The 19,943-nt window shown below is 38.3% G+C and overlaps 1 protein-coding gene, 1 long non-coding RNA gene and 1 pseudogene across 2 annotated transcripts; 1 reads left to right on the plus strand and 2 right to left on the minus strand.

The window, feature by feature from the left end:
* Positions 1 to 10,158: 10,158 nt before the first annotated feature.
* On the minus strand, positions 10,159 to 10,992 carry LOC121049905. Its single transcript, XR_005801600.1, has 3 exons — positions 10,903 to 10,992; positions 10,751 to 10,809; positions 10,159 to 10,276 (listed from the first exon to the last, which is right to left on the minus strand). It is a non-coding gene; the product is annotated as an uncharacterized LOC121049905 (long non-coding RNA).
* Positions 10,993 to 12,980: 1,988 nt separating this feature from the next.
* On the minus strand, positions 12,981 to 13,721 carry LOC121050032. Its single transcript, XM_040508570.1, has one exon. It carries the CDS (start codon positions 13,719 to 13,721, stop codon positions 12,981 to 12,983), a length of 741 nt encoding a protein of 246 aa, XP_040364504.1.
* A 309-nt stretch (positions 13,722 to 14,030) lies between these two features.
* On the plus strand, positions 14,031 to 15,170 carry LOC112171485 (annotated as a pseudogene).
* Positions 15,171 to 19,943: the final 4,773 nt, after the last annotated feature.

The following is a 19,943-nucleotide window of genomic DNA, read 5'->3' on the forward strand; positions in this document are numbered from 1 at the left end:
AATTCACTTTTTTCGATCTTTCAGCTCCCACACTCTCATGGGTAGGGGGTCCATTTATGGATGTCAAAATTCCGCAACATTTGTCCGCGCATGGTGCCGCTCCCCTTAGGGAAGTTTGCTTGTGCAAAGCGTTGACCGCTACGTTGGACGCCTTATTCACGGCGGATCGGCCTAATTTCTTTACAAAATACCTATCAATGTTGTATAAACATATGAGAATTTTCAGATTGGTCGATTTTCATTTCAAAATTTTTGGATCTCACATAATCCTTATATGTCTTGTAATGTAGTATAACTAGTTTATTAGGCTTGTTACCCTCCATGAGCAAAATGGGGGACGAAATGGAATTTTTTAAAATGAACCGCTGGATGTTGTTTTCATATGAATATATGTTAGTGGTAGAAATTTCAGCAATTTCCGCCTTCGGTTGGACCTCGATCTACCCGGTCAACTCAATACCCTAAATAGAACATAAAACAAATATGCTCTTAATCGGTCCTTGGCAATTCATTTTTTTCGATCTTTCAGCTCCCACACTCTCATGGGTAGGGGGTCTACTTACGGATGTCAAAATTCCGCAACGTTTGTCCGCGCATGGTGCCTCTCCCCTTAGGGAAGTTTGCTTGTGCAAAGCGTTGACCGCTACTTTGGACGCCTTATTCACGGCGGATCGGCCTAATTTCTTTACACAATACTTATCACTATTGTATAAACATATAAGAATTTTCAGATTGGTCGATTTTCATTTTAAAATTTTTGGATCGCACATAATCCTTATATGCCTTGTAATGTAGTATAACTAGTTTATTAGGCTTGTTACCCTCCATGAGCATTGTCAGATTGATCAATTTCCATTTCGAAATTTTTGGCCCGCCCGAATAAACCATATTTTTTTTACTATTTTTTAATAACGTTTCTCTTTTTTCTATAATATGCAATTTATCTCTTTCTTTGTAATTGATTTCATAAGTTTTGTTTTCTTTAATTTCAATTTTCTTTGTTAGACAACAATTAATATTGGGAGATTTATATAAATAGTTAATTGAATATAACCACCTTAAGTAATATTAATAAATGTTATAAGTTACAAGTATTATATTAATATAAAATATGTTCAATAAAAAACAATGAGTCTTATATCACCAATATATACCATTAAGCCATATTTTGAGAAGAAAAAAATAATGTTTTTTTTTTTGTTAAACAAAATAAGGCCCTTTTTGGCCCATTTCAGCCCTATTAGGCCCTATTTGAGGGCCGGCCCTTTCGGCCCTAACGGATCGGGCTTTTCGGGCGGGTAAGGGTTAGCATATTTAAGCCCTGGCCCGACCCTACCCGGCCCGACCCGACCCTAAGCTCTAAAATTTAGGGTAGGGCCGGCCCTAGCCCGGCCCATGATGACCCCTAAATTGGCGAATGGTTGCTCCAAGGCCTCTTTCAGAGGTTCAGCTTCCACCCATTTAGTGAAGAAATCCGTAGCGACGATGATGAACTTGTGTTGGAGTGACGAATGGGGATGAATCATGCCAATCAAGTCCAAGGCCCAGCCTCGGGCAGGCCAAGGTTTAATAATAGGCTGCATGGGAATATTGGGAATATGCTGAACTGGTCCATGAGCCTGGCAATCCTGACAGCCTTTTGCGAACGTGATACAGTCTTTCAAAATGCTGGGCCAATAATACCTATGTCGCCTGATGAGCCAATGCATCTTTGGACCCGCTTGATGGGCTCCACATACGTTGGCATGTCCTTCTCGCATCAAACGCCTCGCATCGCGGCCAAACACACACCGGAAATCTATGCCATCTTTGCCTCGTCAGCGCAGCTCATCGCCTTTGAGGAAGTAATTTAAGGCAAGAAAAAGAGTCTTCCTGTCTGCAGCAGCGTCTGGTTGCTTTAAGTAAGTAATCAAAGGGATGCGCCAGTCTATATCAATAGGTTCAAGGACCGCGACGACTGGATCATCTGGCGGGTCAGGTCGCGCGAGCCAAGAAGGCAGCGTGCGTCGTTCAACTTTCAGGATTCGCTCGCGAACCCCATATTTCAAAGTAATGCCTGTAGCCAGTTGAGCAAGTTTGTTGGCCACAAAGTTGCGCTCGCGAGGAATATATTCCAAATCCACGTCATTGAATTGATTCAGAAGTTCAATGGCGCGATTCAAATATGGTACAAGCAAGCAGCTCACACACCTGTACTTCTCTTGAAGTTGATTTATGACAAGCAAAGAATCACCGCGTACTTGGACATCTCTTACTCCGAGCTCCAGTAACACTTCTAGGCCAATAATGAGGGCCTCATACTCTGCTTGATTATTGGTGCACTTAAACTCCAATTGGAAAGAATAAGAAAAACGATCACCCGCTGGGTTTTCCAGAACAATCCCTGCCCCTGCTAGTGTTTCTGTTCTTGAGCCATCAAAAAATAATATCCAGGGTTGAAGGGAGATTGTGGCTTGATACCAAATAGCATATTCTGGAATGCGCGCCAAATCTGGTCGAGTTGTGGTTGCGATCGCAATCTCTAACTCTTTCCCTGTGGGGACATCCAACATAGGGTGATGTGCTAGAAAGTCTACGATGGCTTGTCCCTTCACTGCTTTCTTTGGAACGTATTGTAGCGAGAATTCGGATAAGGCCAGTACCCACTTGCCAATACGACCTCGCAGAATAGGTCGCGACATGTACTTAACCAGGTCGGTTTGAGCGATAATGCAAGTGGTAAAGGATAACATGTAGTGTTGCAACTTGCATGCTGAGAAGTACAATGTAAGACACAATTTTTCCATGGAAGTATACCTGGTTTCGCAATCCGTCAATGTCCTACTGAGGTAAAAAATGGCATGCTCGACACCTTCCTCATCATCCTGGGCGAGTAGGCTACCAATGGACGCCTTAGCTGCTGAAATATACAACTTTAATGGAAATCCAACTCTAGGTGGAACGAGTACTGGCGGGCTCACCAGATAGGCCTTAATCTTGTCAAAAGCATCTTGGTGTTGAGGTTCCCACACAAACTCGTTCTGTCCTTGTAGTCTCAGTAGTGGGGAAAAGGGCTGGATTTTACCTGCAGAGTTAGATATGAAACGTCTCAGGAAGTTGATCTTACCCAGTAATCGTTGTAACTCTTTCTTTGTGCGCGGGGATCACATCTCGTTCTGTCCTTGTAGTCTCAGTAGTGAGCCTTGGTATACAGATATTGTTAATTATTTGGTGTCTAAAACATTCCCTAGTAATATGCTAAGTGCTCAACGTGATAGACTTAAGTTTTTCGCTAGACAATATGTTTGGGATGATCCTTATTTGTGGAAATATTGTTCTGATAAATTGATAAGGAGATGTGTGCCTAATAACGAACAAAAAGCTATACTTGAATTTTGTCATTCTAAACAATGTGGTGGTCATTTTGGCACTGATAAAACTGCTAAGAAGGTGTTGGAATGTGGTTTTTATTGGCCTACTATATTTAAAGATTCATATAATTTTTGTATGACATGTGATAGATGCCAAAGAACCGGTAATTTAGGACCTAGAGATCAAATGCCTTTAACTCCTGTTATTATTGTCGAAATCTTTGATGTTTGGGGTATAGATTTTATGGGTCATTTTCCCTCATCTAATGGTTTTCTTTATATTCTCTTGGCTGTTGATTATGTTTCTAAGTGGGTGGAAGCGAAAACCACCAGGACTAATGATTCTAAGGTTGTTGCAGAGTTTATAAAGTCTAACATTTTTAGTAGGTTTGGCATGCCTAGAGCACTCATTAGTGATGGAGGTTCTCACTTTTGCATCAAGACCATTGAGGCTTTGCTTAGGAAGTACAACGTTACTCATAAGGTTTCAACGCCTTATCATCCTCAAGCGAGTGGACAAGTAGAAGTTTCAAATGGGGAGATCAAGAGGATACTTGAGAAAACCGTGGACCCTTCAAGGAAAGATTGGAGTCAATGTTTGGAGGATGCCTTATGGGCATATAGGACAGCTTATAAAACGCCAATTGGGATGTCTCCATTTTGTTTGGTGTATGGGAAGCCTTGTCACTTGCCTGTGGAGTTGGAGCATAAAGCTTGGTGGGCAGTTAAGACATTTAACATGGACTTGGATGCAGCTGGACTTCATAGGAAGTTGCAACTCAATGAGCTTGAGGAAATTCGGAATGATGCCTATGATAGTGCAAGGATTTACAAGGAAAAGACAAAGGCTTTTCATGATAAGATGATTCGTGGAAAGACCTTTGTAGTTGGTCAAAAAGTTCTTTTATTCCATTCTAGATTAAGACTTTTTCCTGGTAAGTTGCGTTCTAGATGGGTTGGCCCTTTTATTGTTACTAATGTTTTTCCTCATGGTGCTATACAGATAAAGAGTCACACAACTGGAGCAGAATTTAAGGTGAATGGTCATCGTCTTAAGCCTTACTATGAGGCGTTTGTGGAGCACAATGTGGAGGATGTACCCCTCCAAGATGCGCCACAACCAGAGGAGTAAATGAAGGTGCAAGTCTAGGCTGAAAGACTTTAAACATTAAGCGCTGCATGGGAGGCAACCCATTTCAACTGTAGCTGTGGAGGAGCCATCGACGCAGATTTACTTTCTTGAACTCTTCCCTTCTCTTTTATTTTCGTACACTTTGTTTTTCTTTTTGGATTTCTTGCGTTATCTCTTATGCCATGCTTGATTGATGCTTTGTATGCTTTATACTTGTTTATACATTGAGGACAATGCATGATTTAAGTGTGGGGGAAGGGTATAATGTTTCACTTTGTTTTTAGGAGCTAGTTTTGTGGTTATAAAAAGAAAACAAAATAAAAAATCGGAAAATTCAAAAAAATAAAAACAATTTGCGTTAACTTGTTTTAGGTCTTGTGTTTCGGTTTTAAACTTTTGTTCTTTGTTTTGTTTGTTTGTTTGTTTATTGTTAGAGTCAAAATGAATTTTGGGTAAATATCTTCTTCATCGTAGGCGCATCCAATGGGATGTGATGTCTAAGGTTTAGTTTGGATATGAGAAGTGCTGACAAAGGGTCTCGTCCCCTGTCAATCAAGTGAGCTGAGCTCCGCCAAAATCGTTCCTCTCTTCACCTGGTCATGTTCCAAAGGAGTTACCGAAAAGAGAAGAGAAATATCCCTCAGTCCAAAACGTTTTTGTCATGTTTGTTGCGTCATTTATGTGTTGTTTTTGTTTTGTTTTGTGATCGAGTCTTAGGATGCCCTTTTAACTGTCTAGGATGAGCTTATATCTCTGAAATTAAGGCTAAAAGAGGATCACAAGATTGAGATAATGTTTGATGATATTCTTTGGTTAATTATGATTTATGAAAAGCATATGAATGTGTAGTAGATATGGTGTATGCGTAACTTTGGTACAGAATATGAACATGTGGAAGATAAGTTATCATTCATAATAACCCTTGTGAGAATTTGAGCCATGTGCCCTTTCTTTGTTGAGTGATTAAATGAAAAAATGAATTATACTCTTATTTTCTTGGCGATGATTTTGTTGATCTCATTATTCTTTCATCTTGATTGATTACTTGCCATAGATTAAGTTTGATGGACTAGAGAATGCTAGAATTCACTTTTATGCTTGTTGAAACTTTTATCAATATATGTCCCTGATTTCGGAAATGATAAAGACAACTTAGGATTTTACCACCATAGCCAAATATAGCCTGTGTCCCTATTTGTGCCCGTCGTGGGACTCCCCTAGTTTAACCATTTTTGAGCCTACATTGAGCCTTTTATTTCATCACCCTCAAAATTCCTTAACCCTTAACCCTAGTATAGTTATATCTTTACCCTTTGTTCTAAAGACTTAGTGGAGCATATTTTTGAGACTTTGCTTGGAGTTTTGGCGTCAAGAATGCATTTTGAAGACATGAAGAAGTTCAAGTGTGGGGGTAGACTTGTCCATAAGAAATATTGTATGTAATTGCCGAAAAAAAGAAGAGGAAAAGAAAGATTGAAATCGTAAAAAAAAGAAAGAAAGGAAATATTACGGCAATTAAAAGAAAATGTGTATGTTTATTGTTTAAGTTTATGGATTTCAGTCCCCTATACTTAGTGGATTTGGAGTTTGTTTTGAAGTGAAGGCCCATTGTTGAGAAATTTGGTCTTTGTCTGATTCACACTTGTTCAAAAGAAGGTTAGAATGAAGTTTGGGCCCAACATGATGGCACTTGGCCCTTTTTATAAGCCCTTGGAGGATACTTGGCGTCACTTATACATGGTGGATTTCGAAAGTGGTCTCTCTACATCAACAAGTGCTCTACTAGGTTTTTAGGATTTGTGATTTCCTATCCCTTCGTTTCTTTAAACCTTAAGCCTTGGCCTCATTACAACCTTAATTGTAAGACCTCTTTGATTCTTAAGATGGGACAGCCTTTGATCTGTGGAGATGAGTTATAACTGTTGAACTTATGGCTTGGGTTCATCCGTGCAAGTAGTTGATATCTTTCATGAGATCTTTTGAAGAAAAATATGAATATATGTGCTTTCGTTTCTTATATATGTGTGATCTATTTGCTATTCTTTCACATATACTTGAGTGAATAAGCTTTTAAGCATGAACCTTGAATCTGAGAGAAGAAAGAGTGATATATCTATGTGAGGTTTGAATCATGACTTGTTTGAAATATGTTGAGCTACACCCATCACCATTGTTTACCCCCAAGTCTTACATGCTTATATGTGGATTATATTTTGTAATTAGCTCTTTAATATCTTGAAGATGTGATGCTTGGTTAAGTGCTAATCTTGGTGACTTGAAAGTATGAGATTTCTGAGACAATATGTTAAAGGGCGTAGAAGTCATTTGTGTGTCAATTTTTTGAGTCTTAGTACGTATGTGACGTTTTTGTTTTGACTTTGTCTAAGTATCTTCAACGTTTTCTTGTCTTTGTGTCCTTGTGTTTTTCGTTTTCTATACTTAGTATTTTCGTTGGTCTTTATTTTGTGTTGTAGTCTTTTTGGTTTGTTATGTTGATTTTGCTAAGGGACTAGCAAAAGCTAAGTGTGGGGGAATTTGATAGGAGCATAAAATGCGACGTTTATAATGATTAAACCCTATATTTTGCTAAGTTATTTTCTTTATCTTGATCAATTTAACTTAGTTAGTGTTTTTCAGGTAAAATGGAGTCTCAAAGTCCAAAGATGGCTAAGGAAGGCACAAGTGGCGCAGAAATGGAAAGAAATGAAGACATGGAAGTTCTCCCAGTTTGACTAGGAAAAGGAATCCCAGTTGGAGTAGGAATCAGAAGCTGACTTGGATTCAAACTCTTAAGTCGCGGAAATTAGAAGTTCTACTTGGACAAGGAAGCGCAGTTCTACTCAGATAAGGAATCCTAGTGTGACAAGGAGTCCATGTTGGATAAGGATTACTCAAGAAGGTTCCGAAAGAGTGTAGAAGAATCGCAGAAAAGAAGTTCGTATTCAACTAGGAAACCTACTTGCATATGGAGTTCTACTCATACTAGGAGAGTCTTGGAACGTTCATGAAGCATCTAGAAGTTTCAAGAAGATCATATGCCGTGCACATGAGGAGGAAGTCTCAAGGAATTCGAATTGCAAAGCAATGTGGAGTTTGGATTTCTAGTTGAGTAAGGATTGGAATTGCCGTGAGATTCTTGAAGGTTCTAGGGGGTTCTTGACGTTTCATTCTTCAACAAGGCGTGGAAGATATATAGGAGGCATGTGATGTAAAGGAAAATCGAATTGGACTTAACTTGTGCTTTAAAAGTCAAATCCATTACAGATTCGGAAATCTGTCTGTGCAAATCAGTCAACTTCAACGGAGTGTCATAAATCGCTCAGAGCTCAGAAAATTATGATCTTTATATGGTTGGAAATCTACGGATGTCTAGTTTCTAGAGATTTTTACTGTTCATCGATATCTTTTTCTAGAAGAAATTATGGCCGTTTTAGTGCACTGAGGTCAATCCTGCCGGAAATATGTTTTGTGTCAAAGAAGTCCTAGATCAACACAAACTAAGAGAAGTCAAGTAGAAACGAATTGGGAGTGCTTTGAGACGTTCTCCTAAATATACCTAGTGTATTTGACGTCTCAAGGGTAACAATTTTCTCCACAATTTCGATTTCTCACTTGGTTGCTCTTGAGTTTCAGGTTTTCGCTACTTCAAGTTCCTAGCCGTGCCATCCTCCATCTTTGCCGTGATCTTCACCTTGTGCCACCACCTTGGAGCTGTTTTGGGTCTTTGGGACGTGATCAAGGGTTGTTCTTACCACCTTCCATATGTTTTCTTCACGGTTTAGTGTTCTTGTAGTTGTAATTACTGTTTTGATTTTCTTATGTGTAAAACCGAAACCATGATGTGGCCTTCAACGTCACATAAACAAATCAAACATTGAAACGAACATCAAAATCGCATTCAAAAATCAGATTGTCAACTCATGGTTTCGGTTTTACACATAAGAAAATCAAAACAGTAATTACAACTACAAGAACACTAAACCGTGAAGAAAACATATGGAAGGTGGTAAGAACAACCCTTGATCACGTCCCAAAGACCCAAAGCAGCTCCAAGGTGGTGGCACAAGGTGAAGATCACGGCAAAGATGGAGGATGGCACGGCTAGGAACTTGAAGTAGCGAAAACCTGAAACTCAAGAGCAACCAAGTGAGAAATCGAAATTGTGGAGAAAATTGTTAATCGACAATATGGTGAATATATGCTCGTTCACCCCCTAAGAATTGTCCGTGAAAAAGAGCCCCTGAACCAAGACCTCAAGTCTTTGCACCATGATTTGGACAGAGTCCGTGAGGCAAATCAGGCAATACTCCTTGCCGACGCCACAAAAACAAGGACGACGACGACAACGGCAAATAAGTTCATGCTACCTGCAACAAGTTTGGCAACGACTACGACCACTACTGTTCTTCCCTAGCCTTGCTATCGGAACACGGAAGCAACTTGAAAACCTCGTCAGTTGACCACAATCCTTGTTTACCGATTTCAATTACTACTTTCTTTTGAGTTAGATGATGATAATATTTCAGAGATAAGTGAGATAGATCGTGGCTTATAGGTATGATGCTGGTAATTAGTTCTAGGCTCTCCAGAATATGTGAAATAAATTTAGGATTAATTTGAGTAAATGGACACATACCATACCGTAGGCAAAGAGTAAAGAAAACTTTTGGGTTGCAGTAGTAATTTCTTTGGTTTACATCACTAATTAATCCTTCCCATGAATGATAATCAATCTTGGAGTTTCCATTAAACAACTAAGATACTAAATTTCACAGGATTTGGATCCTCTAAAGTTAATTTACCTAAATTTCATAAAATCCTAATCCTCTTTCTAATCCAATGAATTTAATTGTGCCACATAAGCTAACATTGTTTTTTGGACTTTTCTTCTTCTTAAATGAATCTTAACGTCGTTAAAATACCACAACTCCACAAGGAGGAAAAAAAAACAAAAACCCTAAAATCCGAACTGAATTCTATCTATCCCCTGATTCCCCTCTATCGTCTTTTTTCTCCTTGTCCTTTCTTTTTCCTCCTCTGCCTTTCGGAATCAAAGTATTAGCATGTGAAAAAGACCTGAAGGTTGAGATGAAAACAAGGTATTAGAGGGATTTGTCATTGAAGGTCCTATTTCATGAAACAATTTAAGGCGGTTTTGAAATGGCGTGAGAATTAAGGCGGTTGCCATAATTTATAATTTTATATTAGGTCCTATTTCATGAAACAATTTAAGGAATTAAGGGTGATCATTAGCATTTGTGTTCTTAATTTGTTCTCTACTGCAACTGCATCTGAAGAAAATCCCAGTTCGTCAGTTCTTCGTTCGTTCGGATTTTTTTGTTTTTCGTCTTCAAGGAGTTAACGACAGCGTTAGGAAAGTTGAGAAGAAAAAGACCCAATGATATGAGCTGATGTGGCTATGTTTTAGACATTAGATCAATTGGAAGCTCCAGATTTTAGTAAATTTACATAACTGCACACCCTCTGCACTGCAGAGGAGCTGGATCCATTTCACAAGGGAGGCATTTGTTCTCGACGATATAGTCCACTGTATAGTTGAAGCCAAACTTGCTAACAGCCTTGATAGCATCTCTAAATCCTTGGCCATAAATTTTGTCTTGATTACGTTCCATACAATGCGCCATATAATCTTTCAAGTCTTTTGTATATTGAACTTGTACACTGGTTTTGTAAAAGGAGTCAACACCACTAGTACAAAACCACTCCATCCACATGTATCCCATTAAACTGCAAATGCCTTCTTCAACACTTCTTTCCAATTTCCCTCTACAACCTATCCACCAAATAATAATAAATATGTAAAAATCAAAAGAAACTGGATAATATCTAGCTTATATATTAAACCAACAGAGATTAAGATATATGGTTACATTTTTTAAAGTCCAGAGTTGCCATTTATCTAATATGAATACAGCTTCATATTTCGAGGACATAATAATAAATCAACAAAAATAGTTCTCATGCTGATAATAACTATATATATATATATATATATTTGTTGTTATGAAATATTTTCGGCAAAGAAAAAAAAATCTTTGAAATAAAATTTTAAAAGCAAATTGGCGTGTGCTAAGTGGCTAGTATCATATATGCAAGTAATATTTCTGATTTTTAGGTCCCTTTTTTCTTTGGCCCAGATTATGTACTTGTTTTATTGATTCACTGATAGTATAGCTGCATATGAAATACACAAGTTTATTATGTTTTTTCCTGAGAAAACTTAACAAAGCTTAATCAAGATTCAGACCTTGAAGGTAAAACCATGCATGCATCATCTCATGTGCCATTGTTTCACCCATGCGGACTCTGCAATTAGTAGACAAAACTTACATATCAGATACATAAAATTGCAAATATATGTACGAATCTACTATAAAAAATAAAACATAGTTAATATACCCCGGTGAACCGAACAAAATTATCAATGCCTTTACTGAACTTTTTCGTCGCAGGGTTAATAAGTTGCAACGTCGGGTTAACCTCTCTGTGTGTTTCTCCACCTTAATAATTCCTTCACGCGTTGAACATTTGTTAATCTGCTTACAAATTAACCAAAGTGAGCAAGGTTTTAATTATAGCATAGACAGATTTTCTGTTTCTTGTAATCGATAAATTGAATTTATGCATAAATGGATGAATACGTACCGTTGTGCAAGCACGCAAACTGCTGTCCTTGTACCATATGGTACCAATCGTCTTTTTGCCTGCACAGGCCGCACTCTCATAATAAATCAAGGTCGTAGGAAAACACAACTAAGATTTAACATCAAAAAGTAGTAATTAATTTATGTTTAGCTACTAAACATATACAACAAATATAATTTATTCATTACGGGTGCATGTACTAAACTTGCATGATGGGAGCCGAATTCAGAATGAGTGAGGAAAGATGGAAATATGGTAGACATGATACATGAATCACTACTACTCTCCTTGTAAGATCCTTACTAACTTCTAGAGTCAAGATATATATCTTTTTGATAGAGAACTTGGTTTTTTTTTTAGTTTTTATTTATTTTACCGTAAGGATCTACTGTAGGTTGTTGGGAACCAAAAAAAAATGCACTTATGGTATGAAAAGCTGATTCATGATCAATAAATTTTCAATTCTGTTCTCTTCTAAAGAATTAATTTAACTTATTATTATTATTATTTTTAAGAGGATCAAATGATTTCACTCGTACCCCCATATGGTGTGACTCGAACCCAGCACTTGGATCTTGGCCGGGTAGTGGGTGCTCTAACCACTGAGCTAACACCTCTTCTTCTAAAGTTGTAAACACAAGATTGGAAGGAAAAAAAAAAATATAGAAGTGACTGTCAATCATATTCTTCTCGCTCTTATTCCTTATACTAAACGAATCATATATAATAATATACCTGGTATGAATTTGAACATCATATCCTTGTCGACCAACAAAAAAGGAATGGTTTCATCCACCACGAGGTTTAAACTTTTATAAAATTCACGCACATTTTGAATAAGGGGCATGCATTCCTTTGGATCCAAGGTAGCAATGCTAGAACAATATGAGCAAAGTTTTCTGCCATTATCATTAAGGTCCAAATATTCTGGATCCTGAGCTTTCTGCATGAATTGAACCAAACGAAAATAAGTCTCCAACTTAAGTTACATTATCAAACTATGACTGGTAGAGTTAATTGAAATTAGATGTCTTCCCACACACCTTAAATCTGTGACAGGTATAACACCTGAGAGTCCCATCAGAGGCATGTTCACGACACACAGATTCCTCCCAAAATTTATAGTAGCTCAATTTATTCTGTAGAAACAGAAAACGTAATTCTTTTCAACTATAATAGAGATGATGTGAAAAAGAAACCACATAATCAATAAGATGAAAATATACTTACAGAATTTACATTGCAGACACCACACTGAGTAGCCATGACTATGGATAGATAGTTTATGTGAATATTGAATATATGGGATGCGTGTTGTCCACTTTATAGTAGTACTTAGACTTGTGTCGAGATTGAAAACTGATAATATGTTTACCTTTTTGAAATGGAAAAGGAACAAAGATGTTGAGTTTTAATATGATTCTTTTTCGTGAATTTTTCTTTTATTACATCAACAACTGTTATAGTACTTAGACTTGTGTCGAGATTGAAAACTGATAATATGTTTACCTTTTTGAAATGGAAAAGGAACGAAGATGTTGAGTTTTAATCTGATTCTTTTTCGTGAATTTTTCTTTTATTATATCAACAACTGAGAAATATAACAACTAGTTTTTTATGAATCGAACTCACAACCTCATACTTTTTTTGAAAAATGGGGTTTGGAACCCAGTCAACCTGGGAAGCTCATCCCTACGCCTATATTATTAATATTAATTATTTGCCGCATCGAGGGGGACGTAATACCTTGACCTCGAGCATGCTTAATAGCATTACAGTTATCTTCGTAAAGGACATCCTGCAAAAAGCCCGGAGCCTCATCCAAAGTAAGATCAATAGTATGATCTAACCGCAAAGTGAGCAATTCTATCCGCTGCACTATTTGCTTCACGACTCACATGTCGAATCCTAATAACATCAAACTCTTGCATATAATCTCGACAATCATCAAGGATCCGACTTACCTCAGAATTATTGTCATCAACTGGATTGTTAAGGGCTGCCAGCAACAGAGACAAGTCGCTTTCCAGCTCAATCTGTTTCCATCCTTGATGAATGGCCAACAAGAGCCCCGCCCTGCAAGCTTCTACTTCACTATGGAAGGCTGAACACAAATGCGGCCAAAATCTGGACCAAGCCGCCTTAAAGTGCCCATAATCATCCCTCACAATTACACCCACTCCACCGCTTCCAGTATCACTCATAAAAGCACCATCCACATTAACTTTAAGTCTGCCTCTAGGAGGGAACTCCCATTTAGCCACGTTGCCCTTACCTCTCTTATTATGTGCCTTCAAAGGATGACAACTTTGGTAATCATGAAGCAATTTAAGTGGCCACGTAACTGCATGCATGGGATTGAACTCACCACCATTCCAGGCCAGCTTGTTTCTCTCAGTCCAAATAGCCCACAATTGCATGAAAAAAACACCCACCTGTTGTTTGCTTAGCTTCTCAATTACACCCAAAATCCAGTCCTTCATATTATTAGCATCGAGATTATGAGCCCGGAGCCCTAGTGGGCTGTATAACCAGCAACATGCAATCACCGAACAATTCTTGAACACATGCATGGTCGTTTCCTCCTCCCATCTACAGAAAGGACAAATATAATCACACAAATTTACCTTCTTGCTTAGGGCCCCTTTAGTAGGCACAATATCTTTCGCTAGCCTCCAAACAAAGATACGAACTTTGGGCATAACCTTTTTTTTTTTGGTACATAACTTTGGGCATAACCTTGGCCCTCCATATTAACTTCCACAGCTCATTATAACCGCCCCTGTGACCACTGGAAGTAGATGCTTGTGCCTGCAAATTACTTGTACTTCTAGCTAGATGGTACCCCCGCTCTTCACAGTATAGATCCCATGTTTGTCGAAATGCCACACTATTCGATCACGTGGGTTTCTCAAACTGAGAGGTATATTCCGGATCAATTCCACCTCCTCACTTGTAAATAAGAGCTCCAGCCGGTCATGTCTCCTACTTATAAAAGGGGAGATTAATGTCACTGGACTAAATTGTACTGCGCATGAAAAATTATCTTTTTTGTGTGTTCCATGAAATCATAATTCACAAATAACATTGACATATATGGTATGTTCTTGATCAAAACTAAAATTTCTTCAATTATATATGATAACTAGGGCTAATAATTAAGGCTTATGATTAACGAAGATCTTGCTTCTCTACCAAGGAATTTAAGACTAGGAGAGGCTTTAACTAGCAAGCCTCCAATCCTATCCTACCTACGTACTAGTCTTGATTGATTTTGTTTCTCTCCGAGTAAGCTATAGGCTTAACCTCCCAATGATTATGAAATGAAAGAACATACCTTAATTCAGATTGCTTTCCTCATAAGCATGCATTCCAAAAACTAAACTACGAGGTTTACAATATATACTGAGCGTACAAGGACTCTCCTAATCTCGACCTCATCAAGCTCCTCCTCCTCGGTGACAGTGGCGCTGGGAAGCCCAGTCTACTTCTCCGATTTCCAGACAAACTCTAGCCTTCAATACTAGTTTCATGACTATTATATGAATAGACTTCAGTGTCAAAACCACTGAGCTCGATGGCCGGCGAACGAATCAAGTTGCAAATCTGGGACACAGCCGGTCAGGAACGGTTCAAAACAATCACAAGAGGTTGCTACCAGGCAGCCAAGGGCATTCTGTTGGTGTATGATGTTACTAATGAGCCATCATTCAACCACTTTAGGGATTGGGGAGGAAAAGCACCCTCCTTCTGTAATTGTCAAGAAGATACTGGTGGGAAACAAGGCTGACATCGGTGAAAGCAAAAGGGCAGTGACGAAATCTAGAGGTCAGGCTCTTGCTGATGAGTTCGGCCTCAAGTTCTTCGAAACCAGTGCAAAGACGAACATGAATGTGGAAGGGGTTTTCCTTGCGTTAGCCAGGGATATCAGGCCAGAATTGAACGCTTCTAGGAGCATTCACGAGCGTGCGGCACTTGGGATCAACCGATTAGCTGCACAGAGGTCATCTTGCTGCGGTTAAATTGTACACAGGAACTTTTTTACTTCGAGTAGTGATTATTGAAGCACTTACTTTGTTTTTTTTTTTTTTTCATCAATGGCTTTTGCTTCAGCTTATTTTGGTGACGTCAATTTATTTGTTATTTGCAAGAAAAAAGTGATCGAGTTCGCAGATGCTTTTTATACGAGCGTACGTATCGATACCTCATGAATTGATTTTGCTTCTCGATCTTATATGTGTTAAAACCAGGAGAGGCTACAAGCACTCTCTCCTAAAACTAATATTACCCTCGCGTATCATTCTTTGCTATATTTGCCAACCACATAGTGTATCTGAGAACAGATCAAAGAAATTTAAAGTGATTGACAATGAGTAAATCTAACATTATTACATTGGTAATTCTCCAGCACTGCATCATTGATTATCGAACGGCGTCGAAACTTCCATTAAACCAAACAAGGGAGACATTTGTTTTTGACGATATGGTCCGGTACGTGTAGTAAGGCCGAATTTGTTAACAGCCTTGAAAGCATCTCTAAACCCTTGGCCATAAATTTTGTCTTCTCTACATTCCATACGGCCATACCACGCGCTATATAGTCCTTCAGGTCTCTTGTATATTGAGCTTGCACACTGGTCTTGTACGATGAGTCAAAACCATCAGAGCAAAACCATGCCACTCCATCCACGTGTGTCCCATTATACCTTCTTCAACGCTTCTTTCCAATTTTGCAGAACAACCAATGACAAAAATGTATATCTCCAAAGATACAAGAATCATATGACAGAATCCATAGACATCAATAGATAAGAGATCAAAAAGATCGGTGATACACGTACATTTACATAATATCCATCAAGAAGGAATTTTCTTAGGTATCCGGATGTTTGCCATACAACCATTTTGTCAAATATTTTAGACCATTGGATATATTTACTAATCTAATGGTCCAAATATTTAAAATTTGGTATTTTTTTTTTTTGAGTAAAAGAGGTCATCTCATTATGTAATTCAACAAGCAGTACGTACAAAAACGATCCACCTCTATGTAGTCGACATAAAGAACCGTTAATATAGAAATGCGACCCTTAATAAAAGAGCAAACAAACTAGTGATCTCCTAGCACACTCACTTTTTAGGATTAAGCCCAAAACAAATAAACGTAGAGCCCCGAAGAAAATAAATTGATAATGAGGTCTTTTTTTTTTTTTTGGGATCTCTTCCGCTTAATGCAAGAAATAAATAGGCCCATCATCCTTTTGTGAAGAAGAATGAAGGCCCAAAACTAAACTAAAAATTGAAGACAAAACAACTGTTTGGGCCCAAAACCAAACCTTAGCAGCCCAATGCCAGGCCCAACCAATACACCTAGGATAAACCCTAGATGATCGAGAAGGCAGTCATACTGCTGCCGCCATTCACCATTCGTAGGAATACCTCACATGCGCTTCCACCACCATTGATAACACCCACCTAGATGCTGCCACAGATATTAACACACATCTAGGACAGAGATGGATCCAATTCGACAAAGGAGAGTGAGTCCCACCACCAACCTCGAAACCAAATTCTATCTCGACATTAACCCTTGCCACCGGAGAAAAATTTGGATCACTACCGATCCCTTCATCCTCCATTAAATTCGACCGATCCCAACCTAACTAGAGATCCCCATCACCATGCATAAAGGCCCCGACACCGCCCACCCTTGCAGTCTTCATCTAACCTGCAGCCCGGTCACAAGCTCCGATCGATTCCATGTCAGTCGCCAGACCACCATTGTTATGAGCACAAACCACAACCACAACAAGGAGAATAAGGCTGCAGCCTACAGAGAATAGGCACCATCGAGTGAGCCCGGCGACACCAAGATGCAGCCAAGATGAAGGTGAAGAGACCCCCTACTTGGTTGAGAATGCAAGGCCGCCACCAGCCAAACATAGTCGCAGCCAAGAACCCTCTCTCGTGAGAGTCAAAGAGAGACATTTTTTCATAATGAGTCAATATCTAAGCAGTCCTCTAAAATTTGGTAATTTGTTTAGCCCTTAGCCAATTAATGTTTGATTATTAATTGACAATTGATAATTACGTTTTTTTTCCTTTTTAATTTTTTTTAAAAAAAAAAACCTTCTAACCTAGGCTCACCGAATTATTATTAGTTAAATAGTAGGGGAATTTGATTCTACACCCAGATTCACACACCCCTTTTAAAATAAACCCATCCATAAGAGTGTTTTAATATACACCCAAACCAATTATTTAGGTTTATTCAAAATAAAAAAACCTATTAAATAGGACAAATATTAAAACCCAATGTTGTTAAGAATTACTAAAATTGCCACTATCAAATTCCCCATTCACCTATTAAATAGGATTAATATTAAAATCCAGTCTTGCTGCCGATGGAAGTCATGAAACGGCTGCCCATAGACGTTACCCAGAATTACTCAACCCTTGATTCCAACAATTGAAAACTCTCATTTGGGTTGGAGGTTATGTAATCTCCACATTCAAAAACTTAATCTCTACATTCAAAGCCGGTATCAATATCTCCACAATCATGCGATTATATTTTTGATTTCAAATTGTGATTGTGATCTAAATGGATTGTACAATCAGAAGTTGGTGGGTTGCTTTTGTTCAACTGCATATCCCTTTAATCCGATTGGCATGGTTGATGAGCATTGTGTTTGCTACCTATTCAATAGGTGTGTGTCTTCCTGACGAAGAGGTATTTGTTTTGTGATTTTTCAAGTTTATGCTATTGAATAGGTATAATAGACTCTACAAGTTCTTGATTGCATGTTTCTTTTTCCTCTTATTGTTTCTCAATAGATTCTACAAGTTCTTGATGGCTAAAGAATACTCCCACCTAGAGTTTAGGTGCGACCTTCTCCACAATCATAAGATTATGTTTTTGATTTCAAATTGTGATTGTGATATAAATGGATCGCACAATCAGAGGTTGGTGGGTTGCCTTTGTTCAACTGCATATTCCTTTAATCCGATTGGCACTGTTGATGAGCATTGTGTTTGCTACCTATTCAATAGGTGTGTGTCTTCTTGACGAAGAGGTATTTGTTTTGTGATTTTTCAGGGTTTATGCTATTGAATAGGTATAATAGACTCTACAAGTTCTTGATTGCATGTTTCTTTTTCCTCTTATTGTTTCTCAATAGATTCTACAAGTTTTTGATGGCTAAAGAATACTCCCACCTAGAGTTTAGGTGCTATCTAATAATAGGAATATCTCCGCATAAGGATGTTTAATCACGTTGAGAAATGTACGAAATCTAATAAGAATATCTACACAAACATATCTACTAAAAAATAGCAAGTATATAGATCAAATCTGAAAGGAAGAGATATACAATAATGGGCTACAATAATTAAGGCAATTAATCTTTTTAAATAAGGAATATCTACACAAACATATCTCCTAAAATATGGCATAAGTTATATACTATAATTAAGGCGATTAATCATGTTGAGATATCTAATAATAGGAATATCTACACAAACATATCTACTAAAAAATGGCAAATATATAGATCAAGTCAGAAAGGAAGAGATATACAATAATTAAGGCAATTAATAGTTTTTAAATAATGGAAAATAAATCAATTGTATTAAATTCTAATTTGTGTTTATAACTGATCATGCCATATTTAAATTTAAAAAAACAGCTATATTTGAGGAATATTTTCCTTATTCAATCAGAAGGGTAAAATAGTCAAACTAAAAAAAGGTGAAAAAACTTAATTATAGACTGAAAACCTATAAGGAAGGTTTATTTATGTGAATGGGTGTAGATTAAAAGAAAATATAAGAATGAGTTTTTTGTTAAAGGAAAAACATATTGTGTGTGTTTCTGGTGGCTTTCTCCGGGTACCTCACACAGAATGCTATACCGTCTGGGGTACCGATCCAACTCCTAAATCCTGTATCAAGAACACAACGTTAGAGGGGTAAACCGTACCGGACGGTTTACACCTCTCCGATGCCTGAGTGAGAAACTAATAGATGTGTATCAAGTAAATAGTGGACAAAGGAGTTATTACCCGTAAAAGGTGGTTGTGCTAATATCTTTATACTTCGAGCATGGGAAATGAGTCTCCCCTAGCTTCGATGTGGGACACAGGTTGTTCTTCTGATGCCATATCAGCCCTCTTGTTGTGTAAATAGATGGACTGTGCTGGCCTTGTCCCGGGCACTGGGTGCCCGGGCTGGCATCCCATATGGGCTCGGCCATGGTGGATCATGAACCCGGCCCATGGCATAGTGCCTGAGAGTACCGATGGGGCCCAATCGGTAGTGCCAAACTTAGTTGAGACTTACCCAGTATGTACAGTGTGCCTTCGTCAAAGCAACTGACGGAGAGGGAATCAAGGAATCAGTGATTACCATCAATCAGCGCAATTACGGATCAATCAGCATTGAGTATCATCATTGTAATCGATATTTCCGTTGTGATTCTATCCCTATATAAAGGGACTATGAAATGAAATGAGTAGACCGTTCCAATCTCAATTTTACTTTAACACGTTATCAGCACGCTCAGAGCAAATAGCCAATAAAAAAAAATCCTCATTTTCTAGTTTTCTTTCTATCGAAAAGAAAAAAACCCTAGAAGAAACAAAATATTTTCTTCTTTCCGCTGCCCTAAACACAAAAAAAAAAAAAAAAATCTGTCTTCTCCCCCGGCGGCCCTTCCCACCCTATCCCAACTCACCAGCCGCGCGCTGCAACTTCCAAATTCCACAGACCGGTCTCACCTGCACCAAATTCCATCG

Source organism: Rosa chinensis, chromosome 6 (assembly GCF_002994745.2).
Source record: "Rosa chinensis cultivar Old Blush chromosome 6, RchiOBHm-V2, whole genome shotgun sequence".
Taxonomy (NCBI): domain Eukaryota; kingdom Viridiplantae; phylum Streptophyta; class Magnoliopsida; order Rosales; family Rosaceae; genus Rosa; species Rosa chinensis.

Coding starts and splice junctions, on each gene's coding strand:
- LOC121050032 (XM_040508570.1), bottom strand. CDS start 13,721: ATGCATGTGTTCAAGAATTGTTCGGTGATTGCATGTTGCTGGTTATAC.